The 20,662-nt window shown below is 35.8% G+C and overlaps 1 protein-coding gene across 3 annotated transcripts in view; it reads right to left on the bottom strand.

Annotated features, from left to right (window-relative positions):
* Positions 1 to 20,662, bottom strand: part of LOC140749101 (zwei Ig domain protein zig-8) — a 65,567-nt gene that overhangs the window by 33,899 nt on the left and 11,006 nt on the right. For 2 of the 3 annotated variants that reach the window (XM_073082124.1, XM_073082123.1), the window contains exons 2-3: positions 20,274 to 20,444; positions 9,164 to 9,300 (exon numbers count right to left, since the gene is read on the bottom strand). In XM_073082124.1, the coding sequence (XP_072938225.1) occupies positions 9,164 to 9,300; positions 20,274 to 20,313 (177 nt within the window). In that variant the 5' untranslated portion in view covers positions 20,314 to 20,444. Of the gene's footprint in view, positions 1 to 9,163; positions 9,301 to 20,273; positions 20,517 to 20,662 lie in introns of all 3 variants that reach the window. The other variant, XM_073082125.1, reaches the window with a different exon arrangement.

Here is a 20,662-nt window from a genome sequence, read left to right as displayed (position 1 = left end):
TTTAACAAAAAATACAACCGACTTCTATGTCACTACAAAGTAAAAAATAATTCAAATAAATGTTGGTTTAGTACATATTTCTGAAGTCGGCGCTCAATATATTTCGTTGGATAACGATGTCAACAGCGTATCTAATATGAGCGTATCAATATATTTCGTTGGATAACGATGTCAACAGCGTATCTAATATGAGCGCCGACTTCAGAAATATGTACTAAACCAACATTTATTTGAATTATTTTTTACTTTGTAGTGACATAGAAGTCGGTTGTATTTTTTGTTAAAAATTTTTCTAGTATGTACATATTTTTTAAAGTGCAGTAGAGCCTGTCTAGGACTTGAACTTCAGATTCCCAAGTTCAGAGGCTGAAATTCATACCTCTAGGCTATCACTATATCTATATATATCTACATTCTACGTCTAAGGACTAAATCTTATATATAAAATTCTCGTGTCACAATGTTAGTTACCGTACTCCTCCGAAACGGCTTTACCGATTTTCACCAAATTTTATATACATATTCAGTAGGTCTGAGAATCGGTTACTATCTATTTTTCATACCCCAAGTGATAAGGGTTGTTCACCCTTAACATTTTTTATTTATATGGCACAACGTTTGTCGGGTCAGCTACTCGTAGTTATATCTACGTGTATGAACAGTCCTACAATCGGTTCAGTTTCAGTTATTTTGCTATTATAAGTGAGGAGTATAGTAGTAGTCTGTGGTAATAATACTATGAAATGTTAGAAAGTTCATTGCTTTGATTTTACTCAAAATGTTATACAAACACGTGATACTCACTTCACTCATCTCTGATACAAACAAAACAATTTCAGAATTTCCCAATTTTCCGAACAAAATAAATATTATCAAAAACTTTTACCTTCATTAAATCTATTACCTACGGGTCTAAATTGGAAATGCTTTTTGTAACTGTTAGGTATTTGTTTATGTTAATTAAATACAGAGTTCAGTTGTGTCACACAATCAACAAAAACCACAAAAGTTTGTTAAACCAGAATTCACTCTGTAAATATGCATATTGTGAGTATTATTTGGACCGATATTCTTTGTTCCGACAAAATTCTGCATGAAATAATAAATCTAGCGACGAACGAGACATGAAAATAAAATAATTTGCTTTATTGACTGGTTCCACTGCGAATGGGTGAAAGACAAGCGAAGATTCCATTTCGTTTTATCCGCAGACGAGCTTTTGTCCGCGGCTTCACTCGCGTTATGAAGTAATATTTCATCCCCTATTTTATCCCCTTGGGGGTAGAATTGATCAAAATCCTTTCTTAGCGGATGCCTACGTCATAACATCTACCTGCATGCCAAATTTCAGCCCGATCCGTCCAGTGGTTTGTACTGTGCGTTGATAGATTACTATGTCAGTCAGTCGCGTTTAAGTTATATATATTTAGATTGGATTTGTATTGAAGTAGTTACAATATCATCATCATCATTACATGCCTTTACAGGCTCGCAATTAAATTGTCTATTTATTTAGAGATTTGGCTGGTAGTGATCGAACCTGGAACTCTTCGACAGAACGAAAAAAATATTCACTTTCATATAATTGCTAACTTAGTTTTTTAAAACATTAAGACTTTTGAAAAGGTTAAACGAATAGTCATAACCAAAATTGATGAGCAAATCCTTTGAATCCAAAACAGGTCCACAATCATATGAATTTGAATATGATGCCAAAGATAGGTACCTACGATCTGCCTTACATACTAATAATACTTTAGTGGCCAACAGTATCGACGTAGCAAGCCATATTCCCAACCAATATTGATTTGGTGTAGCCATGGTGGAGATAGATTAAAACCAATTTAATAAGTTAAGCAACCGTCGGTGCGGATGGATAAACACATTTAAACTTCATTCAAAACCTTATGGGTGCTTTAAAAATGTCCCACACAAGTTAGGTACAAACCTATATATTACTCCACCTGTTTTGTTAATGACGGGGTAAACTTTAATAGGTACCCGGATCTGTGAGTGTACACGGGGTTATGTGGGATTCTTTACGCACTAAGGCCCCCCGCTAGCCGTTTTCGACGTAGAAGACTCCAGGGTCTCCAAAGGAACACAACCGGAACACAGCGTTGCCCCTTCGGGCTCCGCCTAGATGCCCATGATGCTCGCCCTATACTACAATATAGGGCGAGCATCATGGTCATCCCCGTACCAGGAGTTTTTACGTTTCGACAAATATGGCTGTTTTGGTATTTGTTTACGTATTTGCCAATACAGATTCCAATCAGCGCCCCTAGTGGATTGTGTCAGAACTAGGAAATCGTATTGGCCCATACGTAAACAAATACCAAAACAGTCATATTTGTCGAAACGTACAAACTCCTGGTAAGGGTACAGGTCCCGGAAATCTTATTCTACCCACCCGCATTTTACCAGTGTTGTGGAGCGTGCTCGATGAGTATAAAAAAGGTTGAAACCTTTGGTAGTCTACTTGGTATTTTAAACTATGGCATATTTTTTATTATTTTTTCTCGGTCCGATCATTATGGCTTCGGTCAGACCATTCCTCTATTACACCACTTCATCTACATCCAGTAAAAGTTAGAAGAATTAAATCATGAAATGAATACTAACGAGTGTGGTTGGATTACAAACGATCCCTTTTATCTCTTTCTCTTGTAAGTGTCGTATAAATGTCATATGGCTTTTTGGTTTATAATGTAAGCCGAGTTTAATTAATGTCCGTTTTTTGTCTTCCTATTATTAAAATAATTGATAGAATTTTACAAGAAGTTGTATGAAAATGTTAGGTGATCGTTTTAAAATTTGTATCGTTTCATTCGTAAGTGGTCTAAAAACTACATTTTTTGAATATTTCACAAACACGAAAATAGATAAAAGTTACAGTACAAAGTGTTGCAAGTACCTAATTGTGAATTACTGTACATGTGGGAAATAACTTGCAAGTAAAAATAGATGTTGATTATGTGTTTTATTTAAATTTAACAGAAATACTATGTACGAGTAATATTAAATTGAAATATTATAATATTATAAAATTATAATTATGTTTTTGAAATATTTGATTTTCAATAGCATCGTTTGATATCTACGTAATATGTACTCATATTACGTAGATTGTGCATATTATTATTATATATTTTTCTGTCCAATGTAGTTATTTTAGGTTTCCAAAAAATGTATTGCTAAATGATAAATGGGAAGCTGCCATACAACTAAGTCCTAATGAGCCTCACTGTCAAACAACTTCGTAGAGTGTAGTTTGTTCAGATCATTTTGATGAGATTGATACCTAACAAGATTGAGATTTATACCTAACAAAATGTGGAGTTCGTCGAGCAACTACATACGCATTAGAACTAGGTGGTGCCGCCGGAGTCGAATCATAAGGAACCCCTTATGATTCGACTCCAAGTAGTTATTTTCCGATCTTTGTAAAGAACGTTACTCAGCTATTTTTGTTGCTCATTTGCGTTTAATTGTTTTTCTGTTAATTTATTTAGGAAAGTTAAGCTTCTTGGCTTATAAAAAGTTGGTTTTCAAATAATTTCCTGACGATATTTTTAATATTAGATATATTCGTATCTTAAGCTTTTTAACCTTTAAGTTGTACTACCATTTTTTTTTTCAAAATTCTCCACTCTGTAGGCAATAAGTTCAAAGTTAAGCCACCATAAAACATATAGTTTATTACTTTATAATCCCACGCCTAATCAACATTGACTTAAAAAGGCCACGGAACTCAAAAAGTAGCAAGAAAAGTAAATTGTGTACCTTATTTCTAAATATATTCCCAAAACGAAACTTGTTAATGTGTTAAGCAGTGTTTTCGGGTCTCGCACTTTGTGTAATACTTGGCTAATGTAAGTACATTAAGTTGTCACGGTACACAATATTTATGATTGATACAGCTACAAATTGTGTGTACATTTGTAAGGGGAACCTAGAAATAGTATTTGAAGGCTCTACTTACGTATTTTGATAGTTAAGCCCTTATGTTGTGACGTGTTTATTTTCAATTAGCATCGCTGACGTTCGCTGATTACGTTTGATTGTATACTTAGTATAATAATAATTTAACAAGATTTCGTTTTAACTTTCCTCTAACTTTTATAACAAACATCTATAAGAATTGGACATATTTAATTGCTAAATGCTTGCGTACAAGCGGGGACCGAAACAGACTCTTGAAACTTGCATAATGTAACGATTTATTTTGTTTTTACTTGTATATATTTTTTATTACTATCATATAACCTAACCCAACATACCTTGTTGTAAAACTGTAAAAATTACATCTTTACGATATTACATATCACATATTAGTGGACACTTTGCCAATTTTTGTTATGTCTATGTAAAAGTTACTATGTGTATTAAATATTGTACATTTCAAATAAAAATAAAAATCAAATAAAAAGAAAACAAAATAAAATTTCACCACTTGGCTCGCATCTTAATAATAAAAGATTAGATTTAAAGTTTTAAAGATTAATAATAATAGGTAATTGGTACACCGTCTCATTATAGAAATTTAAAAATAAAATAAATATTTTTGGAAATTAAGGTGGATTATTAATGTTTACTCCTAATTTTAAACATAGCATAGATTTTATCGCGTAGGCATATGCCTACTGCATGCAATTTTACCATAAACATCTGTTCAAATAATAATGTTGGCACAAAGGCCCTAAATCATGTTATAATTGTAATTTAAATGATTGTGCAATAAATCATTTCTAGTAATTGGTTGAATCATAACACAAAACCATGGCTGTGCTTATTTTGTTCATGCGACTAATTTTATGACGGATTGAAATTAATAGGTTCATTTGTTCATTAATCATCATGGTAATCATAAAATAAATCACATATGACTATTAACATTTACATCATGCATAAAATGAAACGAAAGAAAAAAATCTGAAAGTAATATTTGTTAGTTTTTTTTTATATAAGATTGAAGTAGCAAAGCAGCATGCGGTCAACCTCGTGGTTAGTGGTCGATGAGGCCTATGGCAATCTGTAACTATATTCTATCTCAAGCCAGTTCAGTACAGATACACGATACGGACACGGAGCTCTTCAAGAAGGGTGCAAAAAGAGCTCTCCTTCAAAGTCGGTTATGCATTGGCGACTCCTCTGGTTTTTTTTTTTTTTTTTTTATAATATAAGAGTAGCAGACGAGCATGCAGTCCACCTGATGGTAAGTGGCTACTGCCGCCCATGGACATCTGTAATCAACCCCAGATAGGATTAGATATTCCTACCTGAGGTCGGCCACAGATGCGCCGCTACCCCTGAGGACTAAGCTGGAACGCCTCGGAAAAGTCTGTCTCCCTTACCACACCCTTCAAACCGGAACACAGCAGCGCTTAACACTGCTGTTATTAGGTAGAAATAGGTGTGGCGGTGGTGCCGCCGGAGTCGAACCACAAAGGGTTCTACCACCTTTAAAATGCTGGTGGAATGCAAATGTCGACGGTGATTGCATTCCACCAGCCTGTCCGCCTTATCGTCCAAATACCAATAAAAAAAGATAAGCTTCCACTCTTGAGGACTAAGATGATTGTCTCATATGTAGGTCAGCCGTCGTCCACACCCTTTTAACGAAACTCAAAAATAGTTTCACGCTAGAAATAGGCGTGGTGGTTCTTTGGTTGAACCATTCTCGTTCTACCATCTTTCGAATATGAATGCAAAATTGGTCTATACTAATAACAAAATATAAGGCGTTCTACTAACATAAAAACCATTACACTGGTCTATCCATGTATAAAACAATAAAATTCCGAGCTCCCAAAACATACCTATTATTATAGTTATTCCGTATTTAAATAATTATTTCATATAACTACTTTAAGTATTTTTCACGTTTCAATAACGAATAAAAGTTTTGCAAGTTAACGGACGTTTGACGCCACGAACAAAATTTTCTATAGTAACGATTTTTTCACTTTATTGTGATTCAGACAAAACGCATTGAGCCTGTCGAGTAAAGCTAGAAAACGAGCAGCTGACATAGTTTTTTGTCGGACACTCCGCACTATCGGAAGTGTTATGCAAAAACAGTTAGTACAATGCCTATAGTAATATTTTCCTTCTGCTCTACAGAAATCCACTCCATTTTTTAGTTTGGAAATATGATGTCTCTGCTATTGAACAGTGTTAAACTTCTGTCAAATATAAAATAGAAAATTTGTAGAAGCGTTTTAATAAAAAATCACAAGATAGAAAGAAGTAAAATTGCAATAGCCACATTCATATTTTTTGTATATTAAAATCTCATAAGAAAATATAACATTTTAAAAGTCAAGAGAAAAGATGCCATAAAACAAGAAAGCTATTGTATAGTTGCAAAAAGCGTAATTGACAAACCTGAAGTGAAGTATCTTTCAAACTTTCTCATGCATAAAGAAGGCCACGGCCAAAGCTATGCTAATAAGAAAATGTGACGTTTTACGAACATGAAGCCTATTGTAGGGAAGACACCTGTCATACTAAACCATAATATAATGCTACCTAAAGGAGGTAACACACGAGTGACATAATAATTACGTACGCGAAGGTTTATGTCGACGACGGTAAGACAGTCGCTGACGATAAGCGACATCGTATAAGCTGCGACAGTCGCTCTCTAGGCGACCGCCGTTGTCCCTGTAGTTTCGCGACCAGAATAGGACTACGGTATTCCCTGCCTGTCATAAGAGGCGACTAAAAGGGGCTTCAGGGATTGCGGGCGGCAAGAGTGGGAGCTCGAACCGCCCGACTAACGGCCCAGGGAAGGACGGCGGTATGTGTGGTCGCATATCGTCGTACGCACCAGACGGTGTGGCGAGCGTCAAGCTCACCTGGGCGGAGCCCGACGGTGCCACGCGCTAAGAGGACTCCGGTTGCATTCCTTTGGAGGTTCTTGAGCGCCAAGGACAGCCACCGGTGGGTTTTTAGTGCAGTAAGAATCCCACATAACTCTGTGTCGCTCCCATGGTACCGGTTACCTTTTGAAGGTTCGATAACAAAAAAAAAACGGCGACCGCCGTAAACATGCAATGTCGCTCGTGTATTGAATACCTAATGACTAAGTTAGATTTCAAACAAGTTCGCTTTCCAAGCTCTTTAAAATATAGTAACGTACTCGTAACTATTATCATACATTTTTTTTATATAATATAGGTCGAGGTCGACCATAGATACGCCGCTATCCCGAAGGACTAAGCTGGAACGCCTCGGAAAAGTATGTCTCCCTTACCACACCCTTCAAACCAGATCATAGTAGCTTTTAACTCGTTTTGTCTGTTATAAGGCAGAAATAGGTGTGGCGGTGGTGCCGCCGTAGCAAACCACAAATGGTTCTACCACCTTAAAAATATACAAATACGTCAAAATAAATGCAAATAGATGTACAAATACGTCTACCATCTTTGAAATGGTAAAAAAATTAATACAAAGTACCGCTATAGAAAACGCTGGCTTCGAGAGAAAACGCTTGCCCACAAGTGGGACAGTAAATCTTGGTGATGAGCTATAAATACAATTCATCTAACTGTATACGGAAAAGCTGATCTTTATTATGAGTAGGTTAATAGCTCAGTAGTTTCCGGACCTACAAGGTCAAGGGAAGACAAAGTTTTCGTCGTAACCGCACTGCGTCTGGTAGCTCATTAAGTAGACCCTCGAATGAGTCCAAAATAGTTGCCCGGTTTCTGACACTCTGCAAACTCACTCAGTTTTATTTAGGGTACTCATATTATCTTACTGCACATTAATGCCTATATCAATTTCATTGCAAATTTAATATTGTCATTCATTATATTAAATCAATAACATTTAAGTTGTAACTGCAAAATAATTTTTGATGATTTATCCTGTTACGAGGCAATTTAATCGCTTTCGGTACTACGGTCACTTTAAAACTTACAAATCTTTTAAATGTCATAAAATTTAAAGAATTATTTAAACAATTCACATACTTATATATTTGTAAAAATACTAACTATAAAAACAATTCACATATCTAAATCTAAATAAACATCACAATGTTATGCGTACACGTATCTAAAAACCACACTAATTTCATATTCATAGACAGAAAATATTTTAATATTAACATAGGCCGAAATACTGTTATCATTTTGTGAAGTTTATTCAACGTGACACTTGAAAATAAAATAAAATAATGTTTTCCATCAGCAGGGTAGGGTTATTACACAAGTTACTGTAACAAGAAGTTTAATAAAGTCGCGAAAAGAGATGTCGGGCGGGTGAATTTTTTTCTCGTTATGAAGTTGTTAAAAAACTTGGTGCTTACCGCTCTATTGGCGAGATTTCTCAATTGGCAAGAAGATATGGGATTCCACTTAACTTTTCCTTACTTTTAAAAGTAGTGACTTCTGCCGAAGTATTTCTCGAAGTTTGGTTAAATAAGAGTAAAACTCAGCGCGTCTGGAAGTAATAAGGACTCGTGGCTAAAAGCTTTAGTCAGTGTATATTTGGTTATCATAACATGTTGTTTACGACGTTACCAATATGTGTTTATTGTACGTAATAAAAACGTATGGCTAAGTCCACGTGTTTGTATTTTATTAATTATTTAGTTAGTAAACAGCTCTGTAAAGCGGTTAGAGGATTTCTCTTCGGAACTGGGTACTTTAAGCATAATTTAACATACTTCTCCATTGAGTATTTCGGAAGATTACTATTATTAGCAGCAGAATAGTTGTTAAGAACTATATACCTCTAAGCACAATATAACACGATATTATTTGCTCAGAAAACACAAAATAATTAAATTCAATGGCGTTGCAAATTCTAGCTTCCCTGATGATGTAGGAAAGTGTACGTTTTGTACTATGTATTTCAGAAAACTTTGCCTGTAATAAATAGTGTAGATTCGAGTATTACAAGCATTACAGTGGGCAATCATTAATGATACGAGTTGTGATGTTGCAGTAATGGAAAATAATCCAACAATACGGTAAAATTATTTCTAAAGTAACCAATTTTGATCGCCATATACGCGATTTTTCTTCAAATAGTAAAGGAGATTCCCTCGTTTTTCGATGTCTTCGAATCTTGGATTACTACACGACTGACGAATGCTCTAGTGAGGGAGCACTTCAAGAAAGTTACTCAAGTTAAATGGTATCCTTACCGCCCTGTCAGCGAGGTTCCTCACTCGGCAGTGGAGGTAAGCGGGCTGGCCCACGGCGGCGGTGGCTTCGCGCTTCGTGCTGTTGTCGAAGTACGGCTGCCCGAGAGGCTCCCAGCCTCCGCCGCCAGCTGTTACACCTGCGGAATAATATTGTAATGTTAGGTCTATGCTATTGAATCTAGGAGTTATAGAAGAAGCAGTGACACTGGTTAGAAATATTGTATGTTATGCTAGTAGTCGCTAACAATAGGCGCAGACGGTCGATAGCAGTCGGCTGCGATCACTGATAATAGATCGCAACAGACTGCGACTATAGGCGACTATCGTTAGTGACATATTATTATGTAACAGGTACTCACGATATACGTTTTTCATATTGCCGATATTTCAACCCAGTTGCATGGATCGTGGTCACGGCGAAACTGAGGTGGAGGGGAGAAACCGTTGACAAGTACTAGTGGTAGCTCGTATATCGGGCAGACAAAACGAGCAATATCACAACGCATTAAGGAACATATCAGCACAGTCAAAAATAATGACCCTAAGAAATCTGCGGTAGCTGAACACATCCTCAGTTCAGGTTGTACCCACTGGATTGAATTACACAAACCTCAGGTGATCTCCACTGAGCGTCATTACGTTCCTCGTTTAGTAAGAGAAGCAATAGAGATCAAGAAACATTCTAGGAACTTCAACAGAGAAGATGGTTTTAAGTTAGCCCAAACGTGGAATCCAGTGGTTAGTTTATACAAGTCACAGATAGTGCAAAGTACGGTGCGTAAGGATATTGTTAGTGTTGTGTGTCGTGATATGAAACCTAGAAAAAAAAACGAACTAGACGTAGGGTAGATAGATTAATCTACTACTAGTACTTGTCAACGGTTTCTCCCCTCCACCTCAGTTTCGCCGTGACCAAGATCCATGCAACTGGGTCGAAATATCGGCAATATAATAAACGCATATCGTAAGCACCCGTTACATAATAGTATGTCTCAATTCCGCGATAATTTTAGTCTAAAATCATATATCGTTAGTGACCGCGGGCGAATACTGGCAACAACGACGACGACGTTTGCCGGTACGAGCTGTCGCTCTTTGATCAGAGCCCTATGTCTTACTACCCGAGATATATTTCTATTACTCGCAAACATTCCCTTGCACAGTTTTAAATATTTTCGAGGTGAAAAGAATACGCCGTTGAAAATTCCGCCGTAATCGGTTCAGGAATATTCGGATCTTCTAAATTCTGGGTATTTCGATACCGTGCAGAAACAAATACCAGTAGAGCTTACGAATTGGGAGTTATTTTGAATCTATCATTTCAAAATTTCTACTACAATTTCATGTTTTTCGAATGCTTTGAACCCACATAAAAACAAACATACAAAATACTTAAGCCCAGAACATAAATCTAAACTCAACATTAAGATGTCTGGCTGACCGGGTGTCGAACCTGGACCCTACTGCGTAGTTACTACTATAGACTGATGTGGTTACCGTTCTGCCACGTGGATTTTATTCATATAGGTATGTACGTATAAATGGAGTATCGCGTCACATAAGAAATCCAATTTTACGCTTATAAACTTAAATTAAATCCCAGAGAAGTAGGTGTTAATTAACTTAATTACATTTCGAGTTTGAAGTACAAATTGCTTTATATTAAAATACAATCAGGTTTATTATTACCACATTCACAACTTCCTCGCTTAATATTAAATAACTTTTAATATTAATATAATTTCTATCAATCATCGTATAAAATGGCAAAGACGAAACGGAACGGACACTTTTCTCGTTGTTGTTGTTTTTGTTATATCTCAATCGATTTTCTCGTAATTTCATTTCTCTCTTCTTCATTGGGACGACACCGACACGGCGCGGCAACGGCAATTATATCAGTGAAAGTAGAGTTCTTTCAAATTGTACAACATACTGTATCGCTGACGGTTCACGTAACCGGCATGGGACCGTTGATACATATGTGGAGATGAGAGATGGCACTGCTGAATCACGCTATGGAAGTTTTCAAAGCATCTTGCATATATACATGCTCTGAAAAGAGACTGTCGGAGCACGGCTGCTTCCCGGGTATGATCACCGAGCCTGGCGGGAGATCTCCCTTTGCCAAACATATTATATCATTGCATGGTACTGCTGGCACCGACAGTCGGCGGCAGAATGGCATGTCGGTGTCGTTCTTGCATATTTACATAAATGTTGTGTAAAAACGCACTTGTATTTCATATTAATCTTCATCCTTCACTTAATAAATGACAAATAAATATTTAGGCAGTCCAAACTATGGCGTGTCGTGTCGTTGTCGATCAAAATTTAAGAAAAAGATTATTCTTGTCATCTTAGTGAAGAAGAGGTAGGTATACTATTAAAAACTGATTATTATGAAAGAATTTCGACAAATGGGTGAAAACTGTCATTACGTGTATAAAGATACATTATAAATTTTATGTATAAATATTACAAATAATGTGGTTATCTTAAAATTTTACGTGTATGTAAATAGCAGGTAGCAATAGTAACCTAGTAACAGTTTGGCGATATTGAACCAAATATGTGTCGACTAATCCCCAATGCTGCAACGCAACAGATTTTTCTATTTGTCAATACATTTTCTGATACGAATTTTGTAACATTACCTACATCAAATATTTTATTGAAAAACCTACCCGAGTACCATGTTCGAATATCTTTTCTTAATATACAATATAGGTACTCTAACACAGTGTTCCGCAAACTTTTTGTGTTCAAGGTACATCTAGAAAAATTAAAATTTTTGGAGGTACACCACAAATTAAAAAATAGTTTTTAAGTAATATTAATCAACATTTATTGAAACCAAAGATTTAGATGAACGAAACAAAACGCCTCGCTCGCTCGTGCGCTCGCGTGATTTATCTAGGTATTTTATTTACCCTTACTTACGTACTAAAATCCTTATCCTTACTAATATTATAAATCCGAAAGTAACTCTGTCTGTCTGTCTGTCTGGTTGTCTTTTCTTCACGCCTCCAGTAATCGATCTCCAGTAATGGATCGATTCAGTGAATCGATCTTTCAACCCAGAAGATCGAAATTCGATTTTTTCATAATTTACCTACAGTTACTTTACCATGTTTACCATGTTAGTCGATCATATATGTATTTATATAAAAATGAATATTTGTCTATATACATTTTATAAAATCGGAAACTACGCATTTGATCAAATGATGATCTTTTGCAAAATTGTTGTCCAAGAGCCCACGAAGGTTTGGGAGTTGGTAAGACCAATTTTCGACAGATGGCACCACTGTCATTCCAATGAAGGTACGAATTTTCTGTTTTATGTATGTCATATTATATCTTTAAAATGCGGGCGAAGCCGCGGGCACCACTAGTAATTTTATAAGATAACCTTATTTTTCCGTGGCACAACAACTGATGATCACGGTACACCAGTGTGCCGCGGTTCACACTTTGCGGAACACTGCTCTAACGTATATAGTTTTAAAGGTGGTAGAATTCTTCGTGGTTCAACTTCGGCGATAGTGCGGCCGGAGCCACGCCTACTCGTATTTCTGCCTAATAACAACCGTGGGTGGCACTAGCCACTAACCTTCAGGTGCACTGCATGCTCGATTGCTACTTCTATATTATAAAATATAGTTAAAAATATAGTTTTCGTACACTTATCTCTAAAACAGATCTTCCGATTTCCATGTTTTATGACTGTGTATTATAAGTTCAGCTTGAAAGATAAAGTACCTTTAGACCCGATAGGTGGTAGTGTATATAAGATATACAGGATGATTTTTTAAAATAGGCCTTCCGGGCCAAATCCGAAACTATAAGGATTAGCGAAAAATGCTGAAAGGAGTTACGAGGCCGATCTTGATAAAAACTAAAACTGCATCATTATTATTTTTTTGAAATATCTTTTTCCTTAGCCGGGAATCGAACGAGTTCATTTTGAAAAAAAAACATCCTCTATATTATTCCTCTATCTGATAGTGTTGCTTATAAACATCAAATTCTAGCAAGTAATGATAAATGACAAACTAAACGAAAAGCCTCAATTTTAAGAAAATACATATTTTTTCATATTAATTTAGCAGTTGAGTTCCCGCCATTCATTAATTTAAACATTTCGCGTATAAACAATTTTTTGGGCCCTATTATTTCAAATCATTCGAAAGCTGACGTTTTGTTCTCCAAAAATGTATATTTTATGCTCGACTTGGTTAAGGTTATTTTTAGGACCATTATAATAGAATTTCAACTTGCTATGCGCGGAGTTTTGTTTAACTTTTCGACTTTTTTGAGCCAAAACCGAATGATTGCTAAACAAAGAGATATAGAAAGTCATATTTAACGTTGAAATGATATTTAAACAACAAAATATTAAGAATTTACTAATTAATCAGTTATCTATTTTATTAAGAAATCAATCAAAAAAACGGCGAGAACTTAGTTTCCAACCTACTACCTTTCTCATACTAAGCAGTATGTCAAGGTCATAATTAGTTAATTAACCAATAAATTCTTCGATGTTATGACTTATGTATAGTCTTTAAGGATTATACATCAGTCATATGTTATGTATAATCCTTAAGAATTAGTATTGCAAAGTAGGAAAAAATATGGATTTTCTTTAAAAAATCCTTTTTCTTAATAGACAGCCATAAACGGTCGAGACTACAAAAATGTTCTAAACAACTCTCTTTTATAGAAAATATAGTTATACAAATAAATAGCAAAGTTGTGAATTAGGGGCATGTTTGCGGCTTAAATATGATTCGCGTATTTCCTTAGGCCGGTGTTGCGCAGAAATTAGATAATCTCCGAGTTTGCCTCTACTTTGTTGTTGGTAAAACGCTTATGAATTGGTGTAACTACTTATCTTCACTAATAGATAAAATTAGAGCGTCTTTCTGTACTTTGAAAATAATAGCTATTTTCTAAACTCATTTACGTCTTTAACATTCATTTATCTGTTATGTATTGGCGTTAACAGAATAGTTAAAAAAATATGTTAAAGTAAAGAATTAAAAAGGTTTTCGTTTATAGTACGTGTAATCTCAACAGTTGTACCAAATCGATGGAAATGGATATACTCGTAACTTGTTTATGACACGGAATAACGTAAACTATAAACCCTCACGAAACCGAATATATTTACGGTGTTGACATAAAAGTTCTAGGTTTTACATAAAACTGTGCTCTGGAGATCATATGAGCAAAACCGCGTGGTGGATCTCGACTTTCATACGATACATGAGTCTTTCTGTTTTATTTGATTCAATTTATCAGTCTGACAAAAAGTAATAGACTTTTGTTCTTTACTACAGAGCAGCGGAGTGTAAGCTGTCTTTGGTTCTACCAATACATATTACCTTTTACATATTTTTTATTTATGTAGTAAATGAGCGCGTAGACCACCTGGTGGTAAGTTCATAATGCCGCCAATAGACAATGGACATCTGTGAACAAGATTAGATTCATACCTGACATTGCTAACGGATGTATTAGCCCCTTCATAAAACTGTAATACAACGGCGCTTATTTTTGCTGTTATTAGACAGAAATGGTTTGACGATGATGCCATCGGAGTTGACCCACAAAGAGTATTGCCATATTCAAAATGAATAAAAAAATTAATACGTTGTTACATTACTGTTGTTGGGGTAAATAGTTTTAAATCTGAAGGTGGTAGCCCTTTGTGGTTCGACTCCGGCGGCACCACCACCTATTTCTACCTAATAACAGCAGTGTTAGGCGCTGCTGTGTTCCGTTTTGAAGGGTGTGGTAAGGGAGACAGACTTTTCAGAGGCGTTCCAGCTTAGTCCTCAGGGGTAGCGGCGCATCTGTGGCCGACCTCAGGTGGGAATATCTAATCATATCTGGGGTTGATTACAGATGTCCATGAGCGGCAGTAGCCACTTACCATCAGGTGGACTGCATGCTCGTCTGCTACTTCTATATTATAATAAAAAAAATAAAAAAAACGCTAAAATTGTATTTTTTGATAGAGTTAAAAATAATTACCACTTCTGAGGTCTAAGATGGCCGTCTCATATTTATGCAAGTCAGCTGATATTCACACTCTCCCACAAAAACTTAAGGACTACTTCACACTAGAAATGTTTCAGATCTCTTCAAGTTTATAATAAACTTATGCCCAAAGGCGGGACATAAAAAGGGTTTTAGCCAGTCAGAGCAACTTCTGTCTAAGGATATTTAAATTTAACAGAGTTCCCTAGAGCGTGGCAAAATTAGATAATCCCGGAACCCAGCCCTGCTTTATGTTGTTGGCAATGGCTACGTCCTTATGTTTGTGCAACCCTGTCTTTTATGATTATTGTTATTATAAGTAGTTATCTTTAGTGGTATAAGATTAGGCGCTTTAATTCCATTAGACGCATGAAATTATATTCTATGATGTGGATAGTTTATTTAATCTTATTTAAACATTATATTATGGGAACGATTGAAATTCATCGTGTCACATAAGGATTTTTCGCGTTGTAGGTGATATAATAACTTCAGTAAGGAATTTTTAGACTCACTTTTTGGTGCCATTTGTCTTAATCTTCAGGTTTGGCAACGCACCTGTGATCGACTTCTGGTACCACTTCTTATCTATACAGAGTTGGTAAATAATGTAATGAGGCTGTTAATGCAGATCAATGGGCGGCAGTGACCACTAAACATCAGGTTAACTACTAAATTCTTTGCCACTGCTTAAAAAAACACAATCTTTTAAAACGTTACAAGACCGCGACTGCATATTGAAATACTCCGAAGCATGTTACAAATATTTAAATCATATAGTATTCCCACTTATCCATTAACAACGTAACGTTATTAACAAAACAAAAAACGGCCTCGTAACATAATTTTAAATCCGAAATATCCCACGGAGCGAATGCATTAAAACCTACTTTCAGTGAAGTAGCTAGCAAGATTTAATGCGTCCACGAGTGCTTCACATGACTACCAGTTAGCTCAGACCTTTTTTAGTTTGCTGTAGAATATTTCTCATTTTAATTCCAGTTTCAAACTACGGCGTTCTCTTATTTCATGAAATACTTATTTTTAATACATACATAACTTTTGATGTTAATTTATGACTTCTCGTATGTACTGCATTTTGTTTAGTTTTATCTTCATACTTACAAACGGAAGGCCCAAAAGGTTATGTGCGACTTAAAAATAAAGTCAAAGGATAGAGATAAACCAATACACACGTGGCCAGTGCGGTGGACTATGGCCTAATCCTTCTCATTTTGAGAGGAGATTCGTACCCAGCAGTAGGATAATAATGGGTTGATGATGATATATGGGGGAAGCCTAGTGCCAATAACATAACTTCTAGGAATGTCCTTAGTTTGATAACAATTAATACTCATTAAAATGCTTATTAAAGAGCTTAATAGACACGTTTTACACAATAAACCTGATTGTAACACAGATTTTTAATGTGTCTTATTCTGACGCGTTGTTGGAGAATTTTGTCGATAAATTTATTTTATGAAAGATGTATCTAACGTAAATAACGTCGAAAACCAAAACCTTATTTATATATAGATATTAAATAGCAGCTTTTGAAGGTGGTAGAACCCTTTGTGGCTCGACTCCGGCGGCACCACCACCACACCTATTTCTGCCTTATAACAGCAGTGTTAGGCGCTGCTGTGTTCCGTTTTGAAGGGTGTGGTAAGGAAGACATACTTTAACGAGGCGTTCCAGCTTAGTCCTCAGGGGTAGCGGCGCATCTGTGGCCGGCCTCAGATAGTAATATCTAATTCTATCTGGGGTTGATTACAGATGTCCATGGGGGGCAGTAGCCACTAACCATCAGGTGGACTGCATGCTCGTCTGCTACTCCTATATAATATAAAAAAAAGTTATTACTGGTACATTGATCAAATAGACTGACTTAAACAAAATTAATATTATTTGTATTTATGCATTTGTGCATTTTAGTAAAAAAAATGAATGTATTGTGTAATAGAACATGTTATTGGCATAACATTTTCATTATACTTTCTAAGTATTTGCTTGTATACATCTACACATTTAACGTATATAAAAATGTCATGTCCAAAAAATACATAGTACTTAGACAAAACTGGTTTAATCTGGAATCGAGCTTTGGTTGTAACACATACAAAGGCGATCTCTGTTAATTTTGCGCAGTACGACCGCAGGCCGCAGTATACAATATTTAGTAGCACATTAATGTACAGTAAATATATCAGTTTTTAAAACTTATATAATACGTGCCCGTTATTGCTGTATTTTTTAAATAATCATATTTTAGAGGCACAGGAGAGATGGCACTCCTAGTGCTTTGTCACTTCATATTTCATATCTAATTCTGTCGGTATTTATACTTTTCCGCCAAAAATAACAACTGATTTGTGTTAAAAATAGGTATGGCAGTGTCTCCTTCCCGGTGGAACGGTACTGTCCTTTAAATAATGATTTTTTAAAGTTATGTGAATCTTATAAAATAACTAGCTAACTCGGCAAACGTTGTGTTGCTATATGTTAAGGGTGAACAACCCTTATCACTTAGGGGTATGAAAAATAAATAGCAGCCGATTCTCAGACCTACTGAATATGCATATAAAATTTGGTGAAAATCGGTAAGCCGTTTCGGAGGAGTACGGTAACTAGCACTGTGACACGAGAATTTTATATATAAGATTATCCCTTGTTTTAACGTTGAAGAAATAATCGTGAAAAAACTTATACATGCACTTGACTTTTAGGTGCCTCATATAATATGTAATTCATACTCATATGTAATATAATGTAATTGTCACTCTTTCCGAACCTTTGTAATCCATATCACAGTTACATGCCGCCAAAAGTTACCAAAAAATTAAAATGAAATATATTTATTTTGTATAGGCCAACGACGGCACTTACAAATTGTCAGGTACAATATTTTTCTTAAACTACTACCGGATCGGAACGCGACCTGTACTAAAACGTAATATACAATTGTACAAAATTCATATATTACATATTCCAATTTTGTAGAACAAACTTTGTGAAAATGTCCCCGACTTTTCCGATCTACTAAAAAGCACTGGTTTTATTTTAGAACTCTAAGCCTACTTTGTTTATAACTATTACATGGTTCTGTTTTTGAGATTGCTGAGCTGAATATTTACATTCCTACTCAAAATTTTACATGAATACATAATTCACTGAGGTGAAAGACAACGTTTTCGTCTTTACAGACACATTTCTTAACTTTATTAAAATGCTAGGTACATTTATGCATTAATTACGCACAGTATCGTATGTAATATCGTTCACAGCATATTATTAAGCAAGTAACTTTGATAATTATATTTATTTTTTGTGAGACACCTTTACCTACATTTTTTGTTTGATAGAAAAGTTCGATGCTTTCTACGCTTACAGCTCCACACTAGGATTCCCTGTATCGTGGATGCTATGGACACACAGAGGCAAATACACAACCACCCGGGTATGGTAACCGTTCCGCCACGCGGGTTGTCATAGAAGTAGTATTAGATGACGAAGTTTGCTTAATATCAAGTTATGCTTCAGATTTCATAATACAAAGTACTGTAGTGACATATTACCCAGCTGATGATTAAGTTGAACCACCTCACGTTCATACGTATATTAGCTTTACGATCGTAAAATCACTACGCTGCTACTATAAGGGTGAAATAGTGGTGGCGGTGGCATCACCGTGTTCAAAATGTGAAGAATTTTATTACTTTAATTTTATATTATTCACACTCTTATTTATACAAATATGTATAGTGTATATTGAACGCATTATTAAAAATCCTTTTCAGACACCTTGAAAATATTTATGACTTATTGTTAAAATTGGTCACTGCATGAACACTCAGGAAGGTTGTGCCCTGCTTCTACATTTTTAATCAAATAAAACTGAATATGGTCAAGAAATCATTGTGTTAATCTAAATATTTACACAAAATTAAAATTTGATCGTAAACTTTAATCTATTCTACATTGAAAATCGTACGGACAGTACGGACGGACGTATTTTTTTTTTTCGTCTTTTTTTTTGTTTGTTATCGAGGGGGAAACCTTCAAAAGGTACCCGACAACGTGGGAGCGACGTCGGGTTATGTGGGATTTTTACCGCACTAAAACCCCCCCTCGTGGTGGTCGCCCTCTGCGCTGCGTAGAGGGCTCCGGGATCTCCAAAGGAACGCAACCGGAGTCCTCTTAGCGCGTTGCCCCGTCGGGCTCCGCCCAGGCGAGCTTGACGCTCGCCACACCATCTGGTGTGTACGACGGTATGCGACCACACATACCGTCGTCCTTCCCGGGGCCGCTGGCCGGGCGGTTCGAGCTCCCACTCTTGCCGCCCGCAACCCCGGAAGCCCCCTTTTAGTCGCCTCTTACGACAGGCAGGGGATACCGTAGCCCTATTCTAGTTCCGGAACTACAGGGACAGTACGGACAGTACCTATCGTATCCTTGCGTAAATATATACATAGTTTGTATTTGAATATTATCTTAAATACTTCATAGCTGATACCAAGAATAAAGTTAATATTTATTAATATTTAGATAATGGATAGTTTACTCCAAGAAAATTATATTAACGCCGTAACATAAAGAAAAAGTATTTAACTTAGTTCTCGAAGCTTCTTTCTTTTCAAAAGTTTGTCTCATTTTTTAGTTTAATAGCGTCATAATATAACTTTATCGAATGGAAATACACTATAAATAAGCATAATTTAACTAATGAATTAAAGTTGTTATGTGCTCTAATTTAAACCTACACTACATCTTCCGTGAGTATATAAACATTAATAGCTAAATTTGGTATATTTTATATATTTAGACTTAAGTATAAAATTATTATATTTACATATTTACACGAGTTTGTTAATAGATACTTTCAAATAAGTAGTTAGAAAAAGAGGATAGATTCAAATTGACGAAATTGCTTATAAGCCCGTGCGGAAACTAGAACAGATACTTAGAACTGGCTGTCTCTTAACACGAAAAAGAGACTTAAGTGCTCAGTAGTACTAAAGATTCATTAGTAGAAGTATTGGTAGTAAATTAGTATACTCACCGAACAATATGAAAATACAGCTAAGCTCCGCCGTCCACATTGCGTACAGCGTTCTTTCACATCATGTGTCCAGTGCAACGTAGCCTCACTTCACCGCAAGAACAACACTCATCCGCACTTGACATACTTCAATGTATATCTTTTTCATTTTTTCGACATTCAAATCTAGAACTGCAGTTTCGAGTTGTTACGAAATGTAAGTTATTTTTAGCTTCGCGTATACTTAGTTTTTAGGTGGAATTTCTTAGTAGTGCAAGCAAGAGGGTTTGTTTTATTTTATTTTTAAGAGCCCTCTAATATTTTGCGCTATGGTAACCTAGTAGTTTATACTCGACCCCTCAATAGGTTGGTCCAATGTTCGGAATTCAGGCACTTTGAAATTTTTAAAA

The sequence above is a fragment of the Epargyreus clarus genome, unplaced genomic scaffold (genome assembly GCF_041222505.1).
Source record: "Epargyreus clarus isolate Ecla_fem2 unplaced genomic scaffold, WU_Ecla_fem_2.2 ptg000017l, whole genome shotgun sequence".
Classification (NCBI taxonomy): domain Eukaryota; kingdom Metazoa; phylum Arthropoda; class Insecta; order Lepidoptera; family Hesperiidae; genus Epargyreus; species Epargyreus clarus.
Note: the sequence above shows the minus strand (reverse complement) of the source record. Positions and strands in the feature narration are given on the sequence as shown.